The sequence below is a fragment of the Amphiura filiformis genome, chromosome 3 (assembly GCF_039555335.1).
Source record: "Amphiura filiformis chromosome 3, Afil_fr2py, whole genome shotgun sequence".
Lineage (NCBI taxonomy): Eukaryota > Metazoa > Echinodermata > Ophiuroidea > Amphilepidida > Amphiuridae > Amphiura > Amphiura filiformis.
In genome coordinates this window covers 51,268,418-51,281,618 of record NC_092630.1, presented here as the reverse complement: position 1 = coordinate 51,281,618, position 13,201 = coordinate 51,268,418, and the positions used below count along the sequence as shown (strand labels likewise).

At 35.9% G+C, this 13,201-nt stretch overlaps 1 protein-coding gene across 1 annotated transcript in view; it reads right to left on the bottom strand.

Annotated features, from left to right (window-relative positions):
* LOC140147316 (uncharacterized) overlaps positions 1 to 2,100 on the bottom strand; it is a 57,389-nt gene extending 55,289 nt beyond the window's left edge. The window contains exon 1 of the mRNA XM_072169094.1: positions 1,686 to 2,100. Within this exon, the coding sequence (XP_072025195.1) occupies positions 1,686 to 1,879 (194 nt within the window). The 5' untranslated portion in view covers positions 1,880 to 2,100. The remainder of the gene's footprint in view (positions 1 to 1,685) is intronic.
* Positions 2,101 to 13,201: the final 11,101 nt, after the last annotated feature.

Below are 13,201 nucleotides of genomic sequence, written 5' to 3'. Positions count from 1 at the left end.
AAGACATTTAGGTTTACCACAATCTCCATGTTGATCTTGACAAGTTAAGATGTTGTTGGGATGAGGATGATATCAGAGCATCCTGCATAACTAAGCATAAAGAGGAAGCCGACCATGAACTTGACCCTTTTAAGATATAATCTGCATGTATCATGATATTACATAAGTGTTCAGTTCCCACCATACACTACATTTTGACAGTTAAGGGGCTTAAACTTGGCTATAAGGGCTATAAGGTTTGCCAAGCGTGAATTGAAGGTCAATTCCTGATTAAGCGTAAGCAACCTGGCTTGTAATAAGGACATACTTTTGGGGGAAGATTGACATTTTGTTAGTACATATATTAAATATTGCTTTATAGATGTACTAAATGCAATTTGAAAATGTTCCATGTATTTTTATGAGTCGAAGAGAAAGTCCAAAACCTTCATTATATTAGGTTAACGCCAGGTTGTATTTAGCTTATATTTTAATTGATCCCATGAGTTGTTTTAATAATTAATAAACTAATTTGCTTTAATAATATGTCTTCAACTGCCAACTCGACCTACATCATGTAGTGGTAATTGTAAGGCAAAGCAAAATATTAAAATTACAATAGCTACACTACAGTGAGCAAAAATTATTAGTCAATTAAACTGCTATACTGGTGCTACGGCTTCGTTTCCGCTGAAACTTCTGGAGTGAATATACTTCTCATGAATTAAACTAATTATATATTTCTTCCTCATTTAAACATCACATTCATTTTTAATCATTTAAAAACCTAAATTAACTCCGGCCTTACTTGCGATATTATTTCAGCATGGGTTTTACGTCATACAACTATCGACAACGCCCACCCCGGTAGCATTCACAACTTGTTTCATTGGTGTCTTTGGTATAGACAAGAAATGACAGGAAATTAATGCCGAGAGTTGCCAGTTCAACCCACTGTTCACTTTCATCAATTTTTATATTCATCTAAGTTTATTGCATACTCGTTCGGCGGTCATTTAAACGAACTCGGTTTGTGTTTGAGAAGAAGAAATGTAAGGTTATTTATAAAACATAATCAAAAAATTAAATAAACAAATAAAAAGGAAGACATTGTAGTATTACGTCATATTTAAATATTCGTCACTTTTGGGACTCTTTCTTCTTAATTTTAATTGAAATTACAAATAATCCGTACATGTTACATTTGTTAAAGTATGTTTTAGTTAAGTATACACATACTTACCGTACAGAAATTTGGTTTAATCAGATTTAAAAAGAATTGAAGTAAAATTGATTTTCGTATTAATCATTTTGATGAGTTTTATATGGACTATATATATGAATGTATGTTCAGATTAATGTTAATGTGTCTTAATTCTACGATTTATTGCATTCAGAATCGCGGAGTGCACACTAAGTTGCACTGTAGTGCAGTGAGACTTCAGACGCGTTAATCCCAGATACCAAAATTTTCGTCCCCATTTGTCAATTTTTTTGTCCCATTTTTAGTCATTCCATTTATTCCTGAATATTTTCTGTGGGCCCCGACCCCCTGGCTACGTCCCTAATTGGGATGTATTTCTTAAATTTATCTCAATATTGTATCTTTAAGAGGCGTTCAAAAAGTCAAGGTCGCCCTAACTTTATCCCTCCTCGTTTGAAAAATTAATCTATCTATATCAGGTAACTAAATAACTGTAACTTACCATTTCCACTCCCCTGATTTCCTTTGAGTGAATGTGATAATAGCTTCTACGTAGAGTAAAACATTGAAAAACAGCAATAACCAATAAATCTGCTGTTTTGATGACGATACCACTCGCCAAACAGCTATAGCAGATGAAACGGTGAATAAGAGCCGGACGAATAGTCCCTGTGTTATGTTGACAATACGCGCCATGCTGGTATATTTTAGGGATTGGAAACTCCCTGCAAACTAGACTAGTACATTGAAATCCAACTGTTTAAATAAGATGATGATCCTCAAAGTATGCTTATACTTGGAGCCAACAATTAAGTTACTTTTCCTTGGTTGAAAACAGCAATATTGCATCCGGGATTTCAGACACCCAAGTTAAATTAGTATTTTCACTATCGACCAGCGAGGTCCGATCGGTTTGGTTGCCACTTCATTTGTGAAAGTATTGGTGTGTTATGATCCATTGCGTGTAATCGCTTAAGTAATGTCAAAGACAAACTAGATTCTATTGGTCTCTCGTGTGTCTATTAAAAACCACTTCGATATCTATTAGAATTGTTGAAGCGATCTAATTTGCGCATGTCTGATATTATTGTTTTTGATCAGTAGGTGATTTTGAAAACTGTTTTCCTGTTGTTACGATTTGGAATTCTATATTATATACATGATTGTGATGAATTGTTATGAATATTAAATCTAACATTAAAGATATAAAATGTCAAATTTCTTGCATTATAAATAACCACAGATTTGTTCTTAATCCATTCAATCGAGTGGAGTGCTTAGTATTTATTTACTCGTGGCAAACAGATCGTCACAGCTAATGTTCTTGTTATAAATGGGCTGGCTACAATTAATGAGCACATTTTATTAATGCTTTAGAAAAAACTTAAAGGTACACTTAATATATTATTTATCGTGTTGAAAGATAATAACATAATCAATAGCTCTAATGACAACGATTCATAACTTTATTTTTGCAATTCTCATTGCCATAGCAGTTGTATCGTATACAATTTGTACGGTAATGTGCTCTTTTCCGATACAGGGGTGCCTCGCAGAAAGACACCTTAAACTATGCGACATAGTTATTTGCTATCAGTATATAGTTGTGTTTCGTGTTAATTATGTTCAAGTTATGTATACATATACTTACCGAACAGACATTGGGTGTAATCAGATTTTAAAAGAATTGACGTAAAATTGATTTTCGTATTAATCATTTTAATGGGTTTTTATGAATGTATGTTCAGATTAAATTGTTAATGCGTCTTAATTATATACGATTTATTGCATTCACAATCGCGGAGTGCGCAGTAAGTTGTACTGTAATGCAGTAAGACTTCAAAAGCGTTCAGCCACAGATACCCGACCTGAAAACCACAATCATATCGTAGCCAGGATTTGAGTGTGAAGGCGTAAAGCAATATTTTCGTCCACATTTGTTAATTTTGGTCCCATTTTTAGTCATTTTAAGGACACAATACTCTTTAAGGGCCGTTCAAAAAGTCAAGGTCGCCCTAATTTTACCCCTCCTTGTTTGAAGAATATCAGGTAACGAAATAACTGTAACTTACCATTTCCACTCCCCTGATTTCCTTTGATTGAATGTGATAATAGCTTCTACGTAGAGTAAAACATTGAAAAACAGCAATAACCAATAAATATGCTGTTTTGATTCTGATACCACTCGCCAAACAGCTATAGCAGATGAAACGGTGAATAAGAGCCGGACGAATAGTCCCTGTGTTATGTTGAAAATACGCGCCATGCTGGTATATTTTAGGGATTGGAAACTCCCTGCAAACTAGACTAGTGCATTGATATCCAACTGTTTAAATGAGACGATCTGCAAGATATGCTTATTTATACTTGGAGCCAACAATTAAGTTACTTTTCCTTGGTTGAAAACAGCAATAGTGCATCCGGGATTTCAGACACCCAAGTTTAATTAGTATTTTCACTATCGACCAGCGAGGTCCGATCGGTTTGGTTGCCACTTCATTTGTGAAAGTATTGGTGTGTTATGATCCATTGCGTGTAATCGCTCAAGGGATCTAAAATGAGCGTTTATTGCGTTTCGATAGTATTTTTTGTGGGACATGAGAGCACCTCAGATCTATCGAATTGCATTCTGAATACGAAGCATGTCTTTCTGATATCAAATAATTTTCATTTTTGAAAATCACAATATAATACAAATTTTATGACAAATTATAAAAATTTGATATTTTTCAAATTTTGATATATAACAGTCCTCGAAGTAAATTATATAAATCTAATCATATATTCTTAAAGTGTATGTCGTAGGAGAGAAAAGCCGACGGTCAATTGAAAATTTTGACCTTTCATATTGAAGATATGGATTTTTCCCCAAAAGACCTAACTTGTTTGGGTGTTTTGGGAAAAATCCATATCTTCAATACGAAAGGTCAAAATTTTCAATTGATCGTCGACTTTTCATCCCACCTACATACACTTTAAGTATAAATCATCAGATTTATAAAGTTTACTTCAAGTACTGTTAAATATCAAAAATATCAATTTTAATCATTTGCCATAAAATGTGTATTAAATTGCGAATTTCAAAAATTATTTGATATCAGAATGACATTCTTCATATTCAGAATGCAATTCGATATGTCTGATGTGCTCTAATGTCCCAAAATAAATACTGTCCAAACGTTCATACCCCACCCCTTAAGTAATGTCAAAGACAAACTAGATTCTATTGGTCTCTCGTGTGTCTATTAAAAACCACTTCGATATCTATTAGAATTGTTGAAGCGATATAATTTGCGCATGTCTGATATTATTGTTTTTGATCAGTCGGTGATTTTGCAAACGGTTTTCCTGTTTGTTATTATTTGCAATTATATTATACACATGATTGTGATGAATTTTTATGAATATAAAATTTAACATTAAAGACATAAAATGTTGACGATTGGAATTTCTTGCATTGCAAGTAACCACAGATTTGTTCTTAATCCATTCAATCGAGTGGAGTGCTTAGTATTTATTTACTCGTGGCAAACAGATCGTCACAGCTAATGTTCTTGTTATAAATGGGCTGGCTACAATTAATGAGCACATTTTATTAATGCCTTCGATAAAACTTAAAGGTACACTTAATATATTATTTATCGTGTTGAAAGATAATAACATAATCAATAGCTATAATGACAACGATTCATAACTTTATTTTTGCAATTATTCTCATTGCCATATCAATTGTATCGTATACAATTTGTACGGCAATGTGCTCTTCCCGATACAGGGTACCTCGCAGAAAGACGCCTTAAACTATGCGACATAGTTATTTGCTATCAGTAGTTATGTTTCGTGTTAACTTGCAAATCAAATAATGTTATATAAAGTCCGTATCAAAATGATTGGTACCCATTTCGATGTTTATTGAAAAGCCTGCCTTTTCCAACATGTCAAATGCAATATTGGATACTTTTGATACCGTATATCCAGAATGTATAGTTTATGACTTGTTATATAATTAATCTACCAATTTTATAGATCTTCTGTTGCATATTGATGTGTCAGACTCATCCATTATCAATGAAAACTGATGGGTATAGCTTGTGTACCTATGAACATGATGAAGACAACATTACACCAATACACCCAGTAATATTCCTATTTGATTCTAAGCAGACAATGTATTTCTAGTGTCGGTAACCATTTTGTATGTTGTCTGGTGTTCACGTTGTGTTTTTTTTATTTGTTTGGTTTGCAATTTCGTTTTTATTAATTCCTCCCTGAACTTAAACAAATTTAGCGATAATGTGCTCTTTCCCGATACAGGAATGCCTCGCAGAAAGATAGATATTTGCCATATATCGTTACCTTTCACATTTAGTTGCAAATCATTCCACCTTGTGAACGTAAGAGTACCACCATGACCACGGTCAAACGGAGTGGATGTAACTTCAAACATTCTTGACCCAGATAATGCATTACCAGTACCATCAACATGATCAAGCAATTATGATTTTTTTGCATATCCAAATAAATTCAAATCCATATTTAAGTGCAATCCTAACAAATTCAAACCGTTTAGGCACACTTACTACAATTCCGACAATTACTTGAACATTACACCAATACACCCAGTAATATTCCTATTTGATTCTAAGCAGACAATGTATTTCTAGTGTCGGTAACCATTTTGTATGTTGTCTGGTGTTCACGTTGTGTTTTTTTTATTTGTTTGGTTTGCAATTTCGTTTTTATTAATTCCTCTCTGAACTTAAACAAATTTAGCGATAATGTGCTCTTTCCCGATACAGGAATGCCTCGCAGAAAGATAGATATTTGCCATATATCGTTACCTTTCACATTTAGTTGCAAATCATTCCACCTTGTGAACGTAAGAGTACCACCATGACCACGGTCAAACGGAGTGGATGTAACTTCAAACATTCTTGACCCAGATAATGCATTACCAGTACCATCAACATGATCAAGCAATTATGATTTTTTCGCATATCCAAATAAATTCAAATCCATATTTAAGTGTAATCCTAACAAATTCAAACCGTTTAGGCACACTTACTACAATTCCGACAATTGCTTGAACATTACACCAATACACCCAGTAATATTCCTATTTGATTCTAAGCAGACAGTGTATTTCTAGTGTCGGTAACCATTTTGTATGTTGTCTGGTGTTCATGTTGTGTTTTTTTTTATTTGTTTGGTTTGCAATTTCGTTTTTATTAATTCCTCCTGAACTTAAACAAATTTAGCGATAATGTGCTCTTTCCCGATACAGGAATGCCTCGCAGAAAGATAGATATTTGCCATATATCGTTACCTTTCACATTTAGTTGCAAATCATTCCACCTTGTGAACGTAAGAGTACCACCATGACCACGGTCAAACGGAGTGGATGTAACTTCAAACATTCTTGACCCAGATATTGCATTACCAGTGCCATCAAGCAATTATGATTTTTTCGCATGTCCAAATAAATTCAAATCCATATTTAAGTACAATCCTAACAAATTCAAACCGTTTAGGCACACTTACTACAATTCTGACAATTGCTTGAATAGACAAGCTTTAATGGTGATTCTGATAAGTTATTATTTGTATGACCTGCTTGCTTGTCAAGTCAATCATGTCAGTGGACTCTTATTTAAAACATTGATTGACGCAAATATTATTGGATCATGCACATCTGATTTTGACGGGTCAATTATAATTGACCGAAGGCCATGTAAAGCTGTCTACGCAATCCTCCATCCCGATCTAGTCCCCTGCAAATGTGTGATTTACTCCTTATTCATCACGTGATAAAGAATTAGGAGAGCAAATCGGCATTCAGGTTGCTGCGCTCACTTCACTTTACATTTCACAACCGTTCTACAGTCTGTGGTCAAATGTTGTTTAAAGGCACAATCAGTGATTCGCTATGAAATCACAAAATCCAAAACATCATTAAATCAGATTTTCGCACTTTTCTAAGAGGTATAAGTGTAATAACGTAAGTGATATGTATTAAGGCTGGAGGAGATCTTTAATGTCGGATGCTTACCGACATCTACTTTAATGTACAATATCGTTTATTGAATGGAGCTTCACAATAAGTTAGCATTGCTTTTTTCTTCATTTCTTTCAAGTTAATTAAAATGTAACCTTTTAAGGGCTCGGATAGCAACGTTTGCATAATATTTGTGTGGGACCGGAAAGCACATCACACACATCAAATTGCATTCTGAATACGAGGAATGTCCTTTAAAAATACTGTGCAAAGGTGGGTGACCAACCCCTTTAGCAGTTGTAGTGCGTTACTGCACAGCAGCTATTATTACTGCTAATGCCTTTAAGTGAATAAGCGTGGCGTAATCAATGTTTATCAGCCGTGTTTCATCCGGGGCCCATAAAATATTTTGTAGCAGTAGACTTCTTGAAATAATTCCAGGAATAAGTTTTCAATTAGAATCTCTCCCCCTACAGATGACCATACAGCCGAAAATGCCTTTTCACCTTTTAAGTGCAAACATTGGCGATTGATGAAACCGGTTCAGAAGACATGTCCTACAGGAAGTCAACATTGGATACCTGCCAAACATACAATCGAGTGGTCACTTAAATAATTTGTTCTCCTCCTCAAGCCTGGACAAATAAGCATATACGGTACGTAAGTGCGTGCTACCGTTGCGTAATGCCTAATTGACTGTGGCATACAACTGCTCAACCTTGTAAGTTGAACTGGAAAATGTCTTGAAACAACATTTTGTTTCGCCAAATAAAACTGTCTTCATAGTTGAATTGCTGCATAGTGATGATGACCGATTGCTAATAAACGAATGAGATGAATCATTACTTCTTCGCTCCGATACGTATTATCCTAGTTCGAAAAAGAAAATATCACCAAACCGATATGTATTACACTAAAGCTAACTTTCAAAATTTCTTAAAGGGAAAATAATATAAATACGATAATAGATTTTGTATAAGCAGCAATTTAGAATACGTCCCTGAATCTTAGTTTTAAACATGATTGTGTAGACACTGCGCATCTTACCCTACCAATATATCAGCCGGGATGGTACATTCGTTGAGAACCGTGTGTGTATTGAGAAAGACAACCTTCAGTATGATCTTGATGACTTCTTGGACTGGTCTGTAAGTAACCGCCTGAAACATAACCCTGACTGACAAATGACAAGTTATTCAAATTTGTTTCATGAGAAACAACAATAACAACAACAAAAATGTATAAAGCGCCAATATACAAAAAGTCAATTGTTCAAAGGCGCTGAAAGGCAGACACAAGAATTCAAGTCTGATAGGCTTGTTGGAACAGATGGCATTTTAGCAGCTTTTTGAAAATGCCAACAGTCTGAGCATTCTTAATATGGATCGGAAGTTTGTTCCACTCTTTTGGTCCGAAGCATGAAAAAGATCTGTCTGCGAATGACACACAATGGGTTCTGAGTTCAAGAAACTGAGGAGATGATGTTGATGACCGCAGTTGTCGACGAACCGGTTGTGGCTGAAGCAAATCAGAGATGTAACAAGGAGACAGTTTGTGGTGAGCTTTGTAGACTAAAAGGAGGACTTTGAAAATGATGCGTTGCTGTATGGGGAGCCAGTGGAGCGCAACAAGTTCATGAGTGATTGAGTCAAATTTTCTACGCTTAGCGATGATCCTGGCTGAAGTGCGTTGTACATTTTGGAGTCTGATGATAAGAGATTTGCTGATGCCTGTCAAGAGGCTGTTGCAATAGTCCAGTCTGCTGGTAACAAGGGTATGCACGGCTAACTTATCAGCTTCTGTTGTAAGCATTTTGCGAGCCCTACTGATGTTAATGAGATGATAATTGGCAGTCTTGCTAACATTTGCAACATGGGAGATCATTGTCAACCCAGGATCGAACACGACCCCTAGATTTCTAACAGGGTTTCTCTGAACGGGGACGTTGACACCAGCGATATTCACTGAAGGCAAGTTGAACTTTGCCAACTGCGCTCTAGACTAAAACCAATCACCATAACTTCATTTTTTTCAGCATTGAGTTTGAGACAATTTTTGGACATCCAAATTTTCACATTTGACACAGCTTGAGTTACACCCTCCTCAGATGTTGGACACACCGATGCATACAGCTGTGTGTCATCTGCATAAAAATGCAGATCGAGTTCATACTGACGGATGAGTTTCCCGAGAGGCAGCATATAGATGGCAAATAAAAGGGGACCTAGAAAAGATCCTTGTGGCACGCCGTAGATCAAAGTTTGGCTAGAAGAGGATATGCCATTAATGAGAATGAGAAACCCACCTTCTCATCCCGATCTGAAGATAGGCCCATCATTGCTTTCTTTTGTTTCAAGTCCTGGTCATCTTCATACAGTAAGATCTTAAATGGGATGCCCAGGTGGATCACATGTGCAAGTGTGCCAACAAAAGCCTCTTCATGCTCTGTTTTCTGAAACGTTTTGGTTTCAATGTTTCTGAGCTGACCACAGTTTACATTGGTTAACATACGTCCCCTTTTGGAAGACTCCGATGCCATTTGCCATTCATCGCTCACTGTTAAGCAATCCTGTGCATATGAACGTGTCCAAAAAGGGCATCATTTTAGGTGCTGATTATATTTCTTATGATAATGCAGCTAGTGTTTGTAAGCTAGGTTCTCACACTCTTTTTCTCTGCCAGGAGGGAGCATCACCGGGAGCATCACTCGCTTAAGTTTGCGCATTCGCTTGCTATATCAGAGCGTACCAACATGTTGCTCCCTCCTAGTAGCTTAAAGTCCAGGAAAGACAGCCGAGAAATGCAGCCCATATCTCTAACTTGCGTGCACGCACAAGCAGATTTGCTAAAAGCCCCATTCCCTACTATATTAACCTACGTAATACGCAGTAGTAGCTTCTGTGTTGGTGGCTTCCCGGTGTGCACCTTTTCGCATCTCTCTTCTGTCTTCAACGCCAAGTAGCCATTTTCATATTGTTCACTTAAATATGACTGTATTTTGTTTCTTTCATAATAATTTGTTGTGTTTCTTGTTGTGTTGAATCATCTGTTCGAATCATGTTTGTCGTGCTGTTCTCTGGAATGTGTTTTAAAGACGCAGTTGTATTGCACATGGTCTATTTAGATGATGACTTTTGTTCAGAATGTATACCCTTCAAATTAATATCATCTTCCAGATCAACTAACAAGGTTGAGTAGTTGTATGCCGCAATCAATTAAGCATTAAGCAACGGTAGCACGCACTTACACACCGTATATGCTTATTTGTCCAGGCCTGAGGAGAAGAACACATTCTATAAGTGACCACTCGATTGTATGCTTGGCAGGTATCCAATGTTGACTTCCTGAAAATGTCTACCCTGAACCCGGTTTCATTAATCACTAATATTTGAACTTAACAGGTGAAAATGCATCTTCGGCTGTATGGTCATCTATCATGTCTGTAGGGGAGAAAGTCTAATTGAAAACTTATTCCTGGCATGATATAATTTATGTCAAGAAGTCTACTGCTATAAAACATTTCATGTTCCCAGGATGAAACACACCGGATAAACATTGATTACGACACTTGTATTTCACTTAAAAGCACTGTCGATGTATCGAAGCGAGGTCGCGTATTTAGCCAGTTTTGAAGATTTCACACGTATAAAATGAACGTGGAGACTACGTCGAAAATGCACAAAATTTGTCCATTTAACAATATATTAAAGGGGGGATAACCCTATTGGTTTTCAGCGTAAATGTGAATAAATATCACAATTTGCCATCCAATACCTTAGTATGCGTGAACTGCATTCTGGGCAGGCAAGCAATGTTGAGAAAAATACGATCTATTTCGTGATGCCAAAAACGCATTAACAATGACAAAAATCGAGGGGATGATGTTGTCGATTGGGGCCCTTTAAAGTGAGTCAAGGATAATAAATATACGTAGGAAAGTCTATATATGGATGTAGTGGACCTTATATATATATATATTTTTTTTTTGGCAACCATAATATTTAGGAAGCACTGAAATATAATTAATTTTAAGCAGCATGTTATTAACCATGGTTTTTAGTCAAAATCAAAAGCATGTTGTATTGAAGTAGACATTAGACCCGGTGACCACTAAATTTCAAGGCTTTCGCCCTCTTGTAACCAGATCAGATGTTAGTCTTTGTTCCAGCCGCCTTGTTCTCCTTCGTGCGAAGGAGCACATCCAGCTTGGAACAGACTAGCAATATGAACGCACGTTTTGAATACCGTATAAACGTACGGTCCACGCAGCACGTATGTAACATCGCAATCTCAATAATAATTGATAATCATGCTTCATAAATGACACAGCAACGGTCCACGCAGCACGTATGGAACATCGCAATCTCTCTAATAATTGATTACATGAATACAAAACCCACCCAAGTCCATGGAAAGTGATTTTGAGAAAACTAAAAAACTGTGTATCATTTTAATTCCTTCAGTTAGATTTACCTGATAAATAGGGTAAGTTTTACATGCAAATGAGTGGGTTAAACTGTATTACTTAGGTATGACGATTAGCATCGGGGACTTCGTGAGGGGTCATTTTGTATGCCAGACTTGGGTTTTGAATCACATAGCAAGCGTATTCATTACCCTTTGTTCTCAGTCTTTTTTCTTTTTCTGTGCTCATTCAGCTTCATTTCTGCGTTATTTACCACTTATTTCGTCATCAATGTTGCTATCACCGCAACATACGATAGACCTATGATAAGCAACAATCGCCCATGCTTAACTCAATTTGGCCAAAGTATGGACTTGGGTGGGTTTTGTATTCAGGTATTCAATTGATAATCATGCTTCATACATGATACAGGTTTGCTTTCACTTATGTTTTCATGTTAAATATTAAAAGGTGCTTATCAATAAAAGCATTCAATCTATTATAGTCCATTTGGACTCTATTATAGTCCATTTGGTTTTCTTGAGACAGTAGCGTCCACACACACACGCGAGATCACCCCCATCCATACTGCAGTTACTGTCCGTTTTCCTATACACAATACACAGTGCTCTTTCCCATTGACGCGTGACCTCTACAAATAGCCTACGTTAAAAGTATGGGGATATGACTAGTTAACGTCGCTGTGTGAAAAATAACCGGCCAATATTAAAAGTACTCTTCTAAAGTTCTAGAAAATATAGTTTTTAACATGTCCTAAATTTTTAGCTAATTTAGATGTTTGGAAATATTCGTACTTTGGTGTTTTAGTTAATGTTATAGGTAATAGTACATTGCCTAGTTAACGTCGCTGTGTGAAAAATAACCGGCCAATATTAAAAGTACTCTTCTAAAATTCTAGACAATATAGTTTTGTAACATGTCCTAAATTTTTAGCTAATTTAGGTGTTTGGAGAGGGTCGCACTTTTGTGTTTTAGGAAGGATATGTAAACGACAGATAACACCAAAAATATGAAGAAATTATTTCCAAACCGTGTTAAGTCAACAATCATTATGTTGCTCATTTTCAAGAATGCTGGTTTACAAAAAGCACGCCATTGTCTCATTTCGTGAACAAAGGTACACATACCATTGTTTCCTTTCGTTTCCTTTATAATCGGTTACCCAACTGCAAAGTCCTGCAAAGGTCGAGATGAATTCTACTGTAGACATGACTGCATCATGCTGTGCATCTGTAGCGCGTGATACGAGGAAGCCAAATGTACTATAGTTTTTGCTCCTAATCTTTACATAAGACAGAAAGTGAAGGGTATGTTCAGTTATTACTTGAGAAATGAAATTAATACGAACAAATTCAATTGGTATCTTGACTGTAGTGTCACTTTTTAATTCATCATTTAATGCTTGTTTGAAATCTAAAGATTACAATCCATGATTAGAAATATGCTCAAGAAAAGAAAGACTACATTATTTTGTCAAATAGATAGTACGGTTAAAGAAGGATCAAAATACTTATTTTCATTCTGGGTCTTATGTATGTTTGATTTGTTAGTAAAAATAAACTAAAACTACACAGACGGTCAAAGAATGATCAACTAA